Here is a 19,222-nt window from a genome sequence, read left to right on the forward strand (position 1 = left end):
GTAATACTTTTAATACAAACCTTCTCTTTTGATACATTTTAATGAATTTTTTAATGGAGAAAGATAAAATTCAAATTAAATGCTCTCTGTTAAATATTGTTTTTGTTGGAGTATGTTACAAAAATGGACCCAGCTCGATAGATTAACCTACATGTGCTAACTTTGATTGAAAATTTAATCCAAAACATGCATTCAAGAGACAGGTTAGATGTTATTGGTTTACATTTCATCCTTAGTCTCTGTTTTTTCTCATTTCATGTCTTATTTTTTCAGATGAAGACGTTGGCTATGAATTCGACACTGGAAATCTGGTTGAAAGGTTTTGGGGGATCATTCAGAGGTCAGAGATAGCTCCAGGTAATATCGTTGAGAATGCAAAATTAATCTGCGTGTAGCATATGTAAAAATCATTCTGCTTGTAGCATATAAAGAATCAGTGAGGTCAAAGGTCATTTGGGATCATTAGAGATCAGAGATAGCTGCAGGTAATATCATTCATAACATAAAAGTCTGTTTGTAGCATAGTAAGGTCAAAGGTCGTTTGGGATCATTCAGAGGTCAGAGATAGTTGCAGGTTATGTGAAAGCCGTTCTGCTTGTAGCATATAAAAAATAGTTATGGTCAAAGGTTTTTTGGGGATCTTTCGGAGGTCAGAGAGCTGCAGGTAATATCATTGACATTGTGAAAGTCAATATTCTGCTTGTAGAATATAAAACAGTAAGTCAAAGGTCGTTTTGAATACTTCAGAGATAATTGCAGGTTATGTGATAGCCATTCTGCTTGTAGCATATAAAACCAGTAAGGTCAAAGGTCGTTTTGGGATACTTCAGAGGTCAGAAAAAGCTGCAGGTAATATCATTGACATTGTGAAAGTCAATATTCCGCTTGTAGAATATAAAACCAGTAAGGTCAAAGGTTGTTTTGAATACTTCAGAGATAATTGCAGGTTATGTGATAGCCGTTCTGCTTGTAGCATATAAAACCCCCAGTGGGGTCACTCAATATGACTTGGGGACCGCATGACCGTTACCAAAATTGCGGGAAAAGGGGTCAAATTCACGGAACGTCTGCGGACAGAACACTCCTCAAAGTAGTGAAAATAGGGGTGCTCACCGTCCTCGATCTGATGGAAATAGGGGTCAGGAAAGGAAAAAGGGGAGAACGATAACGGGAAGTAAAATCCGTCGCCGAGTCACAAGCCGCAGAGGGCACGCGCATCATGCTCTGTATCTGACATTATATGGACAACTCTACATTTATTTTTACAAAGAATTCTACCGTTACTTTTCTTATTTTTCAAGAAAAATAAAGTTCTTTTGGATTTATATTGTATCAGTAATGACTTGGCTCTTGGTCATCTTTAAGGACTTAGCACTCTGACGGCTGTGTTGCAATTTCCTCTAATGAGGAAAGTGTGTTAAATGCCCTGTCCTTGAAATACGGTAAATAGGGGTAAATTTGCGAAATGGGCAAAAGTGTCCTTACAATCTTATAATTAGGGGTGTTTCAAGGTACCATTTTACCGCAATTTTGTCCTTGTTTTGCGTGAAAATAGGGGGGTAAATTTCACAAAATGTCCTTGAAATTGACTGCAATAGGGGGTCACTTGCATTTGTGGTAACGGTCATACGTGTTCCCCTCTGCGGCTGAGTGACCACACCGGGATAAAACCAGTAAGGTCAAAGGTCGTTTGGGATACTTTAGAGGTCAGAAAAAGCTGCAGGTAATATCATTGACATTGTGAAAGTCAATATTCTGCTTGTAGAATATAAAACCAGTAAGTCAAAGGTCGTTTTGAATACTTCAGAGATAATTGCAGGTTATGTGATAGCCATTCTACTTGTAGCATATAAAACCACGAAGGTCAAAGGTCGTTTGGAATACTTCAGTGGTCAGAGATAGCTGCAGGTAATATCGTTCGTAATATAAAAGTCTGTATGTAGCATAGTAAGGTCAAAGGTCGTTTGGGATCATTCAGAGGTCAGAGATAGTTGCAGGTTATGTGAAAGCCGTTCTGCTTGTAGCATATAAAAAATAGTTATGGTCAAAGGTTTTTTGGGGATCTTTCGGAGGTCAGAGAGCTGCAGGTAATATTATACAGAATGTAAAAGCTATTCTGCTTGTAGCATATGAAATAATCCGGAAGGTCAGAGGTCATTGGGACTCTAGCTGTGGTGTTCTCTTCAAATGTTGCAAAGCAAACTGGGTGCAGGTAAACTAATCCATTGCGCAAGTGCACTCGTATCCAAAAGACTGCAGTTTTTTGTGGGTCCAGAAAGATTGCAATGTTTTGCTCCAGTGTGAATCCAAAGGAGGAAAGATCATGATAAACTTGCAATCCCGGGGGGGGGGGGTCCACTTACATTGACGGGTGGATACCATGCTTGACCAAAAAACACGTAAAAAGGATGTCTTTTTCAAGATAGGGCATGTTACGTATGTAACGTTATAAGGGTGTCAAAAACACTAAAAAAATTGAAAGGATATAAAAAAATGTTTTATAAAGGGTGTACTTTTTGCCCCAACAGTCAACACTTCGTGTTTAGAGTACGATTTGCGCGAGGTGTGGGAGGTGGAGCCGTACTAAACCCAATGATGTAGGTTAAGGTAATACCGACGTCCGTGACATAACTATTTGTACTTGTTTAGGGGTTCAATTCAGGGAATATTTGCCCAGAGTATAGTTTAGTTTCCAATACTTGTTAAGGGAATGGTTTCACATGCCAATACTTGTTAAGGGGTGCATTTTCAGAATATGGAAAATATGTGTTAAGGGTGCTTTTCAAGACCCCATGGTCGCGCATGGTATCCACTCATCAATGGAAGTGGCCCCCCGGGCTTGCAATTCAAATCATCACGGTCTTTCAAATGAGAATGGCCCTATTGCTTGTGTAATTATTTTGGTATACTGTTCTATTTTCTTACTTTACAGGTGATCTTGAACCTGGGCAGCTGTACAACGTACAGGTTGAGGTTGACTACGGACGGGCCCAACCTGCTATAGCCCAGTTGGAACTCCAAACACCCAGTGGCGTGTCGTCTTGCGACCTTAATGGAAACGACTACACGGAACTTGATGAGGTATCATACGAGAAAAAAGGGACAGAGGGGATGGGGGAGTGGTGGATGACGAAGTAAACTTCCATTGAGATCACTATACCCTGGTTTCCTTTCTCATCAATTCTCTTCTCCAAATACGACAAACCCTAACATGCCCCCAAGCAAGCAATTTAACCCTAAAAAGACTGGGGGGCTGATTCAGCCCCCCCCTCGACATTTTTCGCAATAAATCCGCCGCGCAAAATTTTTTGACCGCGTCGCTCGCTGACTTTTTACTTTCAAGTCTCGCGCAACTTTTGAGACCAAAATCGTGACCCCCGGGTACGCGGTTCCGAAATTACGCAACATTTTGTAAGTGCATGCAGACCCAAAATTACTCAAAAACGTGAATTTGTGTACAAATCCAATGCAAATAGTGTACTTAGCCAAATTTCATAAATGTATCATTATTTTTCCTTTTACTGCTTAAAATCAATTAATTTTATCTTTTTTATGGTCAAAATAAAGTCCCCGACAATTTCCATTGAAAAAACAATAAAAAACAAAAAGTCGAAAAACAAAGAAATACATAAGAAATTTAGAAAACAATAGAATACATAAGAAAATAAATGCGATTTTGAATTTTTTTTAAAATCAATTTGATCAGATGCTTATCTAGAGTACGTGAAACAAAAATTAGCATTTCTGGGGCATTATTTTATTAATTAGAGCAAACTTATGATTTTACGCATAAATTAGCATAATTAATGAGACATGAGATTTTTTGCAGAATTTGATGTTATAGTTTTGTAGATAATGCCATGGGTAACACGTGTGCCAATTTTTGTCGCGATCGCGCGATCGACGGCCGAGATCATAAGGGGGGGCTGAATCAGCCCCCCCCCAGTCTTCTTAGGTGTCGAAATAGCCCAGTCTATTTAGGGTTAAGTTTCAAAACACCTGTTTTTTGATGTCGGTCCGAAGGTAACGCAAGAGCCCGGCATATACAGTCACAGTAGGGGGCCACACACGACGGGATGCATGCGCAGCGCTGAGCTCGGTTTCTGCAAAACATGCCGTCATTTTTATTCGCTTTCCTTATTTCGAGGTCGATTTTCTTCGTTCGAAATTGAAAATGGACTAGTATTGGATGTCTGAATGTAATATGCCTTTGAAAACGTGATTAATATCGAATACAATAATTTCATTCCGAAGATCCTTCTACAGGCAGACAAGTCTTACGTAATAGCACAGCTGTTGTTTATCATTTCGTCCTTGGCTCAACGCTCGTTTGGCTGGCCTGTGGTGGTGAAATTGAGACAAGGGGATTACCTGGCCAAGATGGGTTTATCGGGGTTGGAAATGTTGTTTGAGAGTTTCCAAACGAAAAACGGGGTATCCGACCGCAGTTTGCAGTCCGAAGTGCGGTCAAGAATCAAACGGGAAATTTTCGTAATGGGTGAGGAAGTGAAGGGAAATTGAACAGGAAAGAGCGAGGGCCCTTGCATAAATCTTGCGCACCAAGATTGCTTGCCAGTGGCTAGCCAAATTTGAATTCTAACGGTTGAAAAAAAAACAGCCAATGACTACCTCACTTCTGTTAGAGTGAAAGGTAAGGTGATACTTACATTACATTACTAGGATAAATCACCTTACCATCCCTCCACCAAAAGCTTTAGACAGGATTTGATAACTTCCAACACTTTGACAATTCTAGCATAAAATCAATTGAGTAGATCATAATAATTGGCATTTATAAAGCGCTTTATCAATCTACGACTATGCTTCACAATTATTATTACCCGGTCACTAGATTCATAGCATCCCATGCAGCATGTAAGGCGCTTACTTGCTTACCAACCACAATGACGGTTTTTTACTACTGGTACCCAATTAGCACCTGGGTGAGAGTGGTAATGTGTCGATTGACGCCTTGCCAAAGGGCGCTAGGCCATGGTGGGATTCGAACACACGACCCTCTGATTACAAGGCGAGAGTCAGACCCGCTACATCATGGCACTTCCACATGAATGATGGGTTTCCTTGACAACCAGTAGAGGCTTCTAAACTGGTATAGCATTGGATTATGAGAGGTGAAATTCATGGCGACACAACATATTTTGCTTCTGCAAACTATTGCTCCAGGCTTTACTTTGTGTTTGTCGTTTTGGTAGGGTATAGGGTTAATATTATTCATTTGATTAGTGTGTGGAATTGATAGCAATCTAAAGAACAAAGCAGTTGAAAATTAGAGAAACAGCCCGAAAATGTTCAGCTATTGTCCATATGTGTGAAAAAGGCCCATAAAAGGAACTATTATACAGTATCCTGGTTGAAATGTTTTTAAAAAATAATATCTTAAATTATATCAATAAAAATTCTATCAATGATCACTAATCAAGGTGATTGTTTTGATGTTTTTTTTTTCATGTAACATAGTTGCAATGTATTTGGAAAAATTGAAAAGAGTATTAACAAATATATCATGCAAAGTTTTTGTTTCCAGTCATGTTTTATATTTTCTGATATTGATATAAGTTCAAAAAAGAAGAATGATATAGATATTATTTTGAATTGTGCATTATTTGCTATTTATAAAAGTTTTGTTGGATATTAATCCAAGAGAAAAATAACAAGTAAAAGACTAATGTTGTTTTAACTGTTAAGTTGTCATTTTGAAATTGAACAGAATGTAAAATCTTGAAAGCCATGTATCTCCCTCCAGAAATGTATTACTTAAGAATGAAATGAACAAAGAAGCCAGTAAGGGTTGTTTTTATACAACCAAAACTAATTTTCAAGCTTCATTTTTATTTTCTAAACAGTGTCCAATATTCTGATATTCTGATCTTTTATCTCATGCGTTGTAACGTTATTTATTCCAACTGTTCCCTAATTCTGGCTCAATTATTTTAATCAAATATTTGTTCCTCCTGGTTTTCTATGGTTATGTCAAATGTAAGTTGGTTCCTTTTATGCGCAATTAACCTACCTGTTTTATACTATCATGTTATTCCAATTTGTAACCCTATCATATGTAATGATCTTTGTTCACCCAATCGGGTGTGGGAGGGAAGGCCTGTGGGCCATGGCCATTAAGTTGACCTATTCCATACCCAGGCTAGCTGGTTGGGTGAGAAAGGGTCTAAAAACTACATGTTTTTTGTACTATTTCTCAATCTTGCATTGTACATGCTCTCTTGTTTGTGATTAAGTGCCGAATAAAATAATAATAATTTTAATAACAAATAAAAATAGATAACCGTGATCCGTTTTTATTTTACAGGTTTCATTCACTGTTGATAACTGTGTGACTGGGGAGGATGACTATCCGCTGACCTACCAGTTGTTTTACCGAAATTCCAATGGAGTGCAGAGGTCACTGGGTATCGGACAGTCCGTACGCACCATCAGAGGTCCCCCTTCTTCTGCTTCCGGAAACGGAAACAATGTATTCTTCGCAAAGGTATGGCATGTGCAAGCAGCAGCCACCCCCCAAAAAAAAAACGATAAGTCTCCATGGTTTGTAAATTCTTCGCAAAGGACCGGGGTTCAAATCCCACCGCAGCACTAGCGTCCTTTGGCAAGGCGTTTATCTACATTTGCCACTCTCGACCCAGGTGTAGTAAATGGGTACCCGGTAGGAAGAAATTCCTTGGAATGCTCGATGCGCCCGATCAGGGTAGCCGTGCTAAAGCCGGGGAATGGTATGCAGCACTATATAAATGTTGCATATTATTATTATTATTAAATAGCCAAAATAGTGATTTGATCTGTACAAAGCATAAATTAGAAAAATAGCCTATCTGAAACAGTAATCAGATAATGATAACAATAATGATAGTAATTGGCATTTTATAAAGTGCCATCTATCTAGAAATATTCTATTCCGAAGTGCAGAAGAAAAGAAAGAATGAGAAAGTTTGGATGAGTGTCAAAGTGCCAATAACTAATACTGTTAGAAAAGATAAGACTTCAGTTTAGATTTGAAGGTCTCCAATGATGGTATAATTCTTAAATTCAATGGCAAATTATTAAAGAGCGAAGGTGCTGAGGCAGAGAAAGCTCGCGCACCATATGCTACGTGTCTTAGGAGTCTTAAGAAGTTGCTGGTGTGATGATCTCAGGCTTCGAGCTGGTGCATAAGGCGTGACAAGGTCTTGTAGATATTTTGGTGCCAAACCATTCAACACTTTCCAAGTGATAAGATGTATTTTAAATTCTTTACGCTTTCGGATTGGCAACCAATGTAACTTTTGGAGAATTAGTGAAATGTGTTGATATTTTGACGTACCAGTTAATTCTTTTTCTTCGTACTGTCAAAATTTCATGCTATATAGTTGGATTGGAAAAAAACAAAGATACACATGTTTTTTTTACATAAGTTTTTGAAGACATGCTTAAAAGTTTCAAGGATTGCACTGTGAGATTGCACAGTGCAAACTCTTCATGCTTGAATGAACCCCAAAATTGTTTGAGTTATGCATATAGTAACAGTGCTATAACATTACTATCATAGTTTATTACTTCTATTATTTTTTTTCATCATTATTTTTATCAATATTTTCATTATTGTTATCATTTTCATTATCATTATTATTATTAATATTATTAATTGATCTTGTTATACAGGTTTGCAACCAGGCTCAAAGCTGTTATACCACAGGGGAAGTAACACTTACTGTACGTAGATTGCAATCAATTAACTATCAACAGTTGAAGTCATCACTTGTGGATGCCGAGATCGATAAGGGTAAATAAATCCATTGTATTTTTTTACAATTATACAAATCATCTGGTCCATGCCCCCTTTTGTAGACAATTTTTTTTTTCATGGGAATATCTCTTACATACGTAAGTTATTCCTACTTGGTGCACTACTGCCTTTAACTAGGATAGACGTTTATGCTCATTACCAGGTCCCTTGATGAGGACCTTAAACCTTCAGTCCTCTGGTTGCTTGCTAACATGTAGTCATGCTTTCTTGACAATCAGCTTTGCAAATGCAACAAAATGCGAAACTGAACAGAATTGAATTTTGAATCGTCTTTAAAGAGAAATTCCAGTAGTTGCAGTATAAATACTGATTTCATGAGAAAGTCTGTAAAAGAAGGCTTAATTGTCAGTATATCATCAAGGATCTAGATCTGGTACAGTTACATTAACTGAACTTTGTGAAATCTTGAAATCTACGCTGAAAAATGTTCACACCGAAGATCCCCAACACAGATAAGCACACATGGGACAATGTATAATTATTGCTTAGAGCGTCGGGCCCGACGCTCTACCTGAATCCTGTGCTTATTTGCTGATTTCTCAGCAATTACACAATTTCTTCCAGAATCCTTTGGCACATGCGTTTTATTTATACAAACAGACACTTTGGTGGTCATTTCATTGGATTCTGTACGAACTCATTTTAATATCGTTACCAAAACTAGCATTTACCTTTAAATTTTATGTCGCTGTGAAAGCCTAAATAAACACATGCCAGAATCAACCTTTTGCGACAGGTCAAACTGCGAAGTAAGCTGCGTTAAAGATAGGGAAATTTAAAGACAATAGACGTATAATCAGCTTTATGTTTTTGACGCTGAACAGTGCAACCCTGATGTTTTGTGTTCTGTGTATATATATTTTCTTGTTTTGAATCGTAATTCAAGTTGCTGTTTAAATTTGTAAATCAACATTGAACACACCCTGAATTAAGCATCATATGATTTAATTTTTCCAATAAGATCGATGGTTAGTTTGGTGGTGAAAGTAAGAGTAGCGATATTTATCGTTGTTAAAGACAGGATGAGTGAAATTTGTGGGCCCCATCTTACAAGGAGTTGCAATTAATCGATTTCAGCTATGGCCAGCCAGCAACATCAAAATCTAAAAGGCATGTTTGTTTGAAATTAACATTATTTTTACGAACAGTAATATTAGCATTTTCGTTAATTTATTTCAACCATTTCATTGAGCATGGAGCAATGTGGCCCAGTGGATTAGTCTTCAGAATCTGAAGCAGAGGTTCGTGGTTCAAATACTAGCTGTGGCGTAGTTTCTTTCAGCAAGGAATTTATCCACATTGTGCAGCACCCGACGTAGGTGAGGCAAATGGGTATCTGGCAAGAATCTATTCCTTGAAATGCTTGTGCGCTATAGTTATGACGGCCAACTAGCTAACGCAGGAGTAATAATATCCAAGTCCTTTGGATGCGTGGGGAGATAATCATAATGTGTTATGCGCTATACAAGAATTGCTTATTATTTTTTATTGTTTATACCCTAGGTGACATACTTTCTGCTCTACGAAACCTCAACCACCTTGTGAGTTCTCTTATCGAGGGCCAGTCAAGGAAACGAAGACAAACCATCTCGATAGACCAGTCAACGACAGATCAATTCACGTTGTTCCAGGATGCTGCTTCGGCTCCAGACGTTGACCAGGATACCGCGGGTAATCTCATTGACGAAGCTACTTTCATCAACGTTGCTGCCTTGCCAACAGAAGATCTGAGTAAGTAATTGCGTATACGACTTTCCACCCCAAAACCAAGAATAAAAAGCCCAAAATTAAATTTTATTGGATTTGAATAAGCACATTCTAAGCTTTGAATTGTATCTGACAATATGTTGCCCAAATTGAATTTGTTGGATTTTTTATTGAACTTGAATTAAAAGGCATATCCTAATCTTAAAAATGATATAGCTCTCAACACTGCCCTTTCAGTCCTTCACAAAATCCATATCTCGCCTTTACTCAAACACCGTATTTCGCTCCCATACGCCACTCCTATAAACTATTTCGTTCATCTTCAGAGGAAACCTTTTGCCACATAACAACTCTCTGTATTCCCTCAATTCCACCCATCCAAATCCGGCCCTTGACATCACAGCTGGCCTGCACCCTCCAGCTATAATTATAATGATAATAAATAATAATTTTAATAATAAGAATAGTTATATTTATATGGCACTTCATACTACATGTTTCTACATGCTTCACATAGAGAATTATTATAACCCCAGGTATTGGATCCGTCACTGTTCCACACTTAAAGTGCACCGCTTCACTCCCTGGGGAGCATCTTGCCAGGCATTGCTGTTTTTACCGGTGCTCACTTTCCAATCTAATCACATTGATGATCAAATCCTAACGGGTACCCATTTAACACCTGGGCAGATAGTGACAAACGTGGATAAGTGCCTTGCTATAGGAAACTAGCGCCAGGTGGGAGTCAAACTCTGCTTTAAGAGTCAAGCCCGGGGGGGCCACTTCCATTCACGAGTGGATACCATGCGCGACCATGGGATCTTGAAATAGCACCCTAAACACGTAATTTCTATATTCTAAAAATGCACCCCTTAACAAGTATTGGAAACAAAATGGTACTCTTGGCAAATATTCCCTGAAATGAACCCCTAAACAAGTACAGGAATGTTTTATCGCGGGTCCTTCGGCCGTCAGCTTACCTTATTTGGTTTAGTACGACCTCAACTTCTACACCTCGCGCAAATTGGACTCTAAACACGAAGTGTTGGGGGCAAAAAGGACATCCTTTATAAAACGTTTTAATTTTGTTTTATCATCCCCGCAAATTCAACCATAAACACGTAATTTTCCTAGTGAAATAGATACCCTTTTTTCATTATTTTCGTGTTTTTGACACCCTTATCACGTTACGTACGTAACGTGCCCTATCGTGAAAAAAACATCCTTTTTACGTGTTTTTGGGGTCGCGCATGGTATCCACTCGTCAATGTAAGTGGCCCCCCCCTGGGAGTCAAGTGACTTAACAACTAAACCTTAAGACACCTGCACACCAATTGTTTTTCTCTCCTTCCTGCAGCTACCTTTGTTGTTCTCCTCAAAGATCTGGTGTCTGTATTCCCCGATACCTTCACAGTCTTATCAGATATAACCTATCAGTCGCTTACGGGGATCATCCAGGACATCGGAGAGGCTACCGAAGATGCTTCCATCCTGGACTTGGTTAGGTAGGATTCTATCTTAATAAGCCAGTTCACAGTTAGTTCTTGCTCATGAGCAGTAAGTTGACATTTGAGATAAACTGCCGAGATGATTTTCAAATTCACTGACATAAGCATTGACACAAAAATGACACTGCATTACGGTTTCCTTTTTGAGGGGACACATTGTATTTCACCATACATAACAAAATAAAGAGCAGTTATATCATGATAGGGTTTCAACACAGACAAATCAAATTATGTTTTCATCAAAATATCTGTAATTGAATACAAGTAGTGGTTCTGAGTCTTCTTGACATCTCAACATATGAGGAAGGAGATGCCGCGGAGGCTCAATCGATATGCGCTAATAATTCATTGAGTGTGTGTGTCACGACTGCCCAAATAATTTAGGGTTCAAAGACCTGGTTGAGCCATGTGATATTGTCGCAAATTAATCTGTTGAATTTTATTTTGAAATAAAAGGTAACCTGTCGTAGGGGGGGGATGTCACTGGGGCTCGAAATTATGCGATTGTGTGAATGTGGTCTGAATGCACTAGTCACTCAGGGTGTGTGCCACAACTGCTCCAATTAATTTAGGGTTCAAAAGCCGGGTTAATCTATTGAATTCTTACTTTGATTGACAGGGAACTGGTCGTAGGAATGACCTTGAGTGCGATTGATCGCAATGTCCTTGGATCCCAAGGCCTGGAGAGCAATCTTGCAGGAGTGGCTTCAAAAACTAACATCATAATTCCTGAGGGCGTATACCATGCAAATAGTGGAGTGAATGCATCTACTGTCGACTTCGGAACTGAACTCGCTGAACGGTAAGAGATGAAATACAATTAATCTAGATATATCAAATAAAAGCTGAACAGGGAGGGGGTCATTTTCCTGAAGTTATTGGTAGAGTAATAGTCTTGTGTTTTGACATAATCATGATGATAATTACGGTTATTATGATGATGATGCTAATGCTGATAATGATTTAGATAATTATTATGACAAGGACGATGAAATTAATGATAATTGTAATGGTGATATATGATGGTGGTGTTGATGATGATGATGAGGATAAATCATTATGATAATGATGATGATAATTATGATGGTGATGGTGATACTGAATTACCGATGATGATGGTGGTGGTTATGATGGTGATGGTAATGATGGTGTTGACAACAAATAATTTGGATAAACAATTGTATTATAGTTGCAGTATAGGCCTACTACATGAAATGTCACGACCAAAACTTCATCTGCATTTGCACACATTTAGCAATTTAAAAACATATTTCTGCTCTGATTTAATGAAAAAAATGCAACAGATCATGATGATCTTAGGGCATGTCTGAAGTTATGTAACTCTTCTTCTAAACTCTTTTTGCACAGTTATACATTGTGGACTTGTGGAGACGGTACAGGAGACTGCCAGGGAATTCTTGTCCAGATGAATCAGTATGCTACGGGAGTCGACCCTTATTCTACAGATAATGATGATCGTGACAACCTAGCATCCTCCATTTTGGAGATCACTTTCTACGATCAATGGTCCGAAAATTGTAAGTTTATTGTGATTTGATTTTTTTTCAGTTTTACTGCCAACACCTACAAATGGCCATTGAAGTATGATTTACTCTTGCCATTCTCAATGACTTTTCTTGTAGCACCACATTTTTCTTGTAGAGAATCGGCACTGCTCCACCATCCAACGTGAGAGCTAGTTAAGTATTGCTGAGGGGTACAGGGGCCCTTTTAACCCTTTGAACCCCAAAAGCTGGAAAACCAGCTTCACCTTGAACGTGCATATACCCGAAAAGCCAGAATACTGGCTTCAAGTCATGTGATTCGAAAAGCAATGGTTGTAGATATCGGGTGACCTTTGAAAATGACGTATTTTAGAGATATTTAATCAATAACTTCAGTTTATAGTTTCTTCGATGATTGGCTTTCATTTATAAGGTTTTGACCAAAACGTACTACCCAACCAAGGATGCTCATGTGATAAAAAGGAGAGTATTCTTTTCGAAATGTAGTCCTTAAAAGGATAGTAAATAAACCGGAATGGAAAGGCAAGTAGTTGGCAGGGCTGACATAATGTCAAACCCCCGTTTGGAGAAAGACCGCAGTTCAGATTGCAAACTGCGGTATTAGACCCCAATTTGTGTTTTAAATCATTTCCAAGCTCTGGGGGCCGTTTCATAAAGCTGTTTGTAAGTTAAGAGCGACTTTATAAGAACGACTGGTGATCATCGCCAATGGTGTGTACCATTTACGGCAAGACAGGATCACCAGTCGCTCTTAACTTACGAATAGCTTTATGAAACACCCGCCTGATCAACCCCGCTTGGCCAGGTAATTCCTGCTGTCTCACCACAGGCCAGATTATGAGCGTTGAGCCAGGGACAAAATGATAAACAACAGCTGTGCTATTATGTAAGACTTCTCTGCCTGTAGTAGGACCTTCGGAATGAAATTGTATTTGATATTTAATCACGTTTTCAAAGGCATATTGTATTCAGAAATTCAATGTTAGTCCATTTTCAATTTTGAATGAAGAAAATCGACCTCGAAATAAGGAAAGTAAGTGAATAAAAGTGGCGGCGTGCTTTGCCGGGACTGCGCTCAGGCTGTGTTATCTTCGGACCGAGGTCAAGAAATAGGTGCTTTGATACTTGGGGTTTGTCGTACTTGGAGAAGAGAATTGATCGAGAAAAACTGGGGTATAGTGTTCTCAAATGGAGGTTTTCGTCATGGTATAATTTAAGGCTTCAGATGGAGGCTGGATGGGTTGGAGAGCTGAGAAGGCTGACTTTAGTCGGTGAAAGTAGCTGTGGAAATCAAATCAATTACACTTATATCATAAAGGTTAATTTTCTTAATCAACTATCATGTTATAATTATGCTCAATGGTGTAAGTTATGAATTTTTTATGTTTCTTCCTCTGCAGTGGATGTGGTGGAAGTGGCAACACTGACCGATCCCATAAGTATTAATATGCTTCTCAGTGCACCAGAACCAGAGAGGACCTACGAGTGCGCCTTCTGGGACAACACAACCAACCAATGGAGTAGGACCGGGGTGGAGACTGTGATGACAACAATGACGTCGGTTGAATGCCGGACTTCTCATCTGAGCGTCTTTGCTGTCTTTGCCGGTGAAGAAATCGTCCCTACCAGCGGATCGTCTCCTGTGAGAAGTAAGCCTGACATGTCTATCATTGGCCTCGTTTCACATTTGAATAATCATATCATATTTATAAGCTTATAGAGGTGGGGCCTGTGACAGAATTTATTCTCAAGTTCCAAATGCATACTGACACAGAAATACATGACTGCATGTTCATTGAACATGGCTTGCCCACGTGCTATCTTTTAGTCGGTGGCTTCTGCAGGAAAGGGTATGGAAGAGTTGCATATGACCAGCCACCCCAAAACCAACACTAATTCGCCAGGAAAGGTTTTTCTATACAAAGCCAAGACAGTTATCTCGTCCTCTAGAAGCTTATTTGAAAGAGTAATCCTTCTTCATACTTGCAAAATTTCAAGTCATAATGTTGATACAAGACTTTCTTTGACGCAAGTGTATCTCCTTGGACTGCTTGGAATTTTCATTGAGATTGCAGTGTGCACAAAAAACACTTTTCTTTTGACTTCGAAAGCATGATCGGGATCGTGCATTGGTTCTTGTGTGGTCGGCGATGTGGCCATCATCATCCTCATCCACGTCCTCTGCTCGTTCAAAATCTAACACAGTTGTTTGAAGGGGCATGAAACCCTTGGAAAAAGTGGGCTTGTGTGAAAAGAGAAAAATCAAAGAATAAGATCAAAGAAAGTTTGAGAAAAATCAAACAAATAATGAGAAAGTTATGAGCATTTGAATATTGCGATCACTAATGCTTTGGAGATCCTTCTCATTGGCAATGCGACAGATACAGGTAAATGTGATGTCACATGTGAACAACTTTCCCTTTGATGGACTATAAAATACTTCCCAAATGGATCTTTTTGCTCTTATGGTGATACAAACTCTTTATCCATAATATATTCTTTGAAAATCTGTATTACAAGCCCTCCTATAGAAAGAATTCAAGATCTACTGATAGATGTGATAAAAGAGGCATATTAAGTGAAATATACACAAAAGCAATGGGAAAGTTGTTCACATGTGATATCACACATCTTTGTCACATTGCCAATTGAATAGTGATCTAAACTTCAAATGCTCATAACTTTCTTATAATTCATTAAATTTTTCTTAAACTTTCGTTGATCTGTTTCTTTGATTTTTCTGTTTTCACGCAAGCTATGTTCCAAAGATTTCATTTTCCTTTGTACTATCTCCATTTCCAAATTTAATATCTTCATTTATCTTTTGATATAGGCACCAAGCTTGGGATCATCATTGGCTGTGTTGTCGGTGGGTTGGTCATCATCATCATCGTCGTCATGCTCGTTGTCGTCTGCGCATCAAAGTCTAAGAAAGTTGGTGCTACAGACAAAGAGATGGGTATGCAGCTTACGCACGGAGGGACAAATGGCAGCGGAAATGAGGTCGGTTACCATTTCATTTTCAATAGCCTAGTGGTGTTCGTTGTTGCTCAGTGGATAACTCTCCAGACTTTGAACCACAAGGTCTGGGGCTCAAATCCCTCTGCAGCACTCGCGTCCTTTGGCAATGCGTTAATCTACATTTGCCACTCTCCACCCAGGTGTAGTAAATGGGTACCCGATAGGGAAGGAATTCCTTGAATGCTCAAGTGTCCGAGCAGGGTAGCCGTGTTAAAGTTGGGGTAATAGAATGCAGCGCTTACATTTGTATTAAGCGCTATATAAGTGTTGCGTATTATCATTATTATTAGGTAAATCCCCCAAGAATGCATGTCGGAGAGCTGTCTTTATAGAAAGAATTACGATTGATCCAATCAACCTCAACTGTTCTATAGGAAATTAGCACAATGTTCTTTGAAAACTAAGAGAAGCAAACTGAATTGTCAAGAAAACAGTGAATGTATGAATATACATCATATAAAATTAACATGCATTTTAGACGATGATATTGCTGGCTTTCCATATTTGTGGTTGATTAGATCAATCGTAACTCTTTGTAGTATCAAGGCCTAATTCATTTCTCATAGGCTCGTGTGTTAAAGTTGCACTTAAAAAAAATCATTATAAATAAGGGAGAAATTTGAGGATTGAATGTTTACTACCAGTGGACAGGATATATGTCTGACATTTCATGTCTGACCAGAAAAGGGTACCTCAACCGGCTCATTTTTAAAATAAATCGGTATTTATGAATTAAGACTACATCTGACAGGATAAAATTGATCACTTGAGTAAAATGGCCCTAATTCTTCTGCCAGTAAAAAAGAGTTCCAAAGTGGTGACATATCTTTCCAATTTGGAAAAGGGAAGTTCAGTAGGTACCCTCCCTAGAATCAGTGTTGATTGTCAATCTTATTAATTCATTTTTGTCAATTTTAAAAATTGAGAATAAAAAGATAAAATGGTAAATCCATAATTTATTGTTCGAAATGAGATGAAATGAAATGAAATTTGCTTTGCCCAATTGATCATGGGCCCGGCAGCCGCTGTGCAGCTCCAGATCGACGAGGCTCTATCCCTTTAATCGTTGAACGCCAAACAGGGTAGCAGCAACTCCCATCTTTTGGTCTGACGCGGCCGGGGTTTGAACCCCCGACCTCCCGGTTGTGAGACGGACGCTCTACCAACTGAGCCAACATACCGGTTGGGTTGGCTCGAATGAATCACTTTTGCTTGCCAGTTGTAATTAGGCCCGTTTAACCTTGTAAGATGGGGCCATGGGATCTAAGAAGATCTGAATCCAATAATGGATCATTAGGTCAATGTGTACCGGTATTCATAATCTTGCACTCAGTAGTAATGTTTCACACTGGTGCAATAATCCTTCAGTGCTCGGCATCACCACTAACAAAATTACTTGTGCATTATTTGTTTTATAAATTTGCCTTCACCAAACGATGATGATAATATTGCTGTATCACCTTTTCCCTCACAACGTATTCATGCACTTACTTGTTTTGAATTCACCCCAAGACAAATGTGTGAGCCAAGTTTCATGCCAGTTGGTTAAAACTGATGAAGTAGTCAAATCGCAGAACCAATTTAACCAACTGCTTATCTAAAAAAAAGAGCCAATGGAGTAAATAAGAGAGTCAAAAGGGGCCTAAGATTTCGATTCTAGCAGAATCTTCTTCGGAGGCAAAATGACAAACATATAAGGTGGAACAAGGAGACAAAAGGGGCATTAGTGAGAAGAGATGACCAAACAGGTTAATGAAGGGGATGAAAGAAAAGGAGTAGGCAGACACAAAGGGAAGTTTTTGTAGTGTGAGTAAGGCCAAAGAAAGACTTCAAGCCAAGAGGGATTAAGATAATGAGGCAGGCAACATCAAACAGGATCTGGAACAAAACAGTGATAGAGGGTATGAGGAAGATATGAATAACAAGAGAATTAGTGAGAGGTGGGTCAAACAGGTAACAAAGCAAGGCATAATAAACTTGTGCATAAGAGTGGGGAAAAGGGAAAGAGAAGGGAACAACTGATAATGTGCAAAAGGGGCCTTAGCTTTCGATCCTAGCAGAATCTTTATTTACATGTAATATAATTAACTATAATTATGTTCTGATGTTATTTTGATTGAAAATGTGCATGAAAGAAAATCTTATTTCTTTTTATGCAGAATGCCTACGACAACCCACAGAAATCTGGTCCTCCTCCGTTATCCATGTGAAAGAGACCAAGTAAACCATCCAGCAACCCTTTTCTTTCAACACAGAGGGCGCTTTGCCTGCAGTGAAGTTGTCTTTCATTGTAAATGTCTTTCAAAAAGTTGCATAGTGAACTGAATTGTAGTGTCTTCAAAGATGGTTTTTATGAAATAGTAAATATTTTTTATCAGATTTACTAAAAATTAACAATGATATTTGTGTCTTAACTTATTTTTGCTGTGTCTCTTTAATTAAACAAGATATTTGACAGTTTATGGTATAAAATTTTATATATGTAATATGACTTAGTTGTTGTGAAGTTGGTTACAGTTCCTATTATATCCTTCATAAATTAAATCTTGTATAGTGATTGGTTCAAATAGCACCATGTGACCAAATATATTCTAACTACGATGTTGCTTGACGTCATTATCTCTCGGGCGCGATGGTCAGTGAGCTGTCTTTCCCAGGCAAATCCCTTGATGCGTTGGCGCAGGCATTAATTTGTGTAACGCTGAGCGTGGTGGCTTCGGGAAAAGTAGGTCATTCAACGCAAATACATGTAACTGGACTCTGCAAGATCAGTGTATAGATTTTGGTTCTAATTTATCAAAAAAGTAGGATATATAAAAAAAATATATCAAGCGTTTCCTATGACGTGTATACTGGGAATTATATTCGGTTGGACTGGCAAAATAACTATTTTCGCCTCTCTGGAGAAATAGTAATTACCAGACCAACCTGTGATGAATAATTCTCTCTATACTTTCTAAAAGCCTGATATATTTGTTCCTCTGGCTGCTTTGTTTTTCAGCAGATTTGCCATTTAAAATATTACATCTGGAATTTTTATTACAGTTCCTTTCACAAACTCGGTGTCAATATAAGCATATGACTAATAATATATATTGTATATAATGATATTTGTTTTAAATATATAAAACTACATATCAAGATATGGCAATTATATGGCCCTTTTTTGTTTCATATATTCAGTAGTGTGGAGAAAAGTATTTGAGGGGCCACACATGACATGTGGGAGAATTTTTTTTACCTTTTTAGTTAAAAATATGAAATTGATTGTGATGCAATATTTATCCATTTTCCTTCGGTTTCTCCTTTTAGATTTCTTGGTCTTGAAAATTTTGGCGGAGTTCAAGACCAACTCCTATGCTGTTGTATATATTGTAGATTTGTGTAATAAACTGAAATAAACAGTGCCTATCAAAAAAAAGTTTACACTTTGAAAAAACCCTAGGAATATACAACATGTGGGTAATTTTTTCACATAATTCTTGGGTTTGGGTTTCATCTATCCAATGAAAGTAAACATTTTGACAGAATGTTACAGTTGAATGAGCACTGTCCATTTTTGTAAAGCTCGCAAAAAATCTGTTTGCACAGAAATGCTAGTTCTCACGCTGTGTCAAGGGAAAAGGCGAAATTAAACTTACCCT

General features: G+C 38.3%; 1 protein-coding gene across 1 annotated transcript in view; it reads left to right on the forward strand.

The window, feature by feature from the left end:
* LOC121405714 overlaps positions 1–18,366 on the forward strand; it is a 69,237-nt gene extending 50,871 nt beyond the window's left edge. Inside the window, exons 22-32 of the mRNA XM_041596635.1 lie at positions 274–357; positions 2,933–3,081; positions 6,326–6,505; positions 7,672–7,792; positions 9,320–9,547; positions 10,881–11,028; positions 11,651–11,833; positions 12,400–12,569; positions 13,958–14,206; positions 15,391–15,560; positions 17,738–18,366. Coding sequence (XP_041452569.1) covers positions 274–357; positions 2,933–3,081; positions 6,326–6,505; positions 7,672–7,792; positions 9,320–9,547; positions 10,881–11,028; positions 11,651–11,833; positions 12,400–12,569; positions 13,958–14,206; positions 15,391–15,560; positions 17,738–17,788 — 1,733 coding nt within the window. The 3' untranslated portion in view covers positions 17,789–18,366. The remainder of the gene's footprint in view (positions 1–273; positions 358–2,932; positions 3,082–6,325; positions 6,506–7,671; positions 7,793–9,319; positions 9,548–10,880; positions 11,029–11,650; positions 11,834–12,399; positions 12,570–13,957; positions 14,207–15,390; positions 15,561–17,737) is intronic.
* The last annotated feature ends 856 nt before the right edge of the window (positions 18,367–19,222 follow it).

Source organism: Lytechinus variegatus, chromosome 19 (genome assembly GCF_018143015.1).
Source record: "Lytechinus variegatus isolate NC3 chromosome 19, Lvar_3.0, whole genome shotgun sequence".
Taxonomy (NCBI): Eukaryota; Metazoa; Echinodermata; class Echinoidea; order Temnopleuroida; family Toxopneustidae; genus Lytechinus; species Lytechinus variegatus.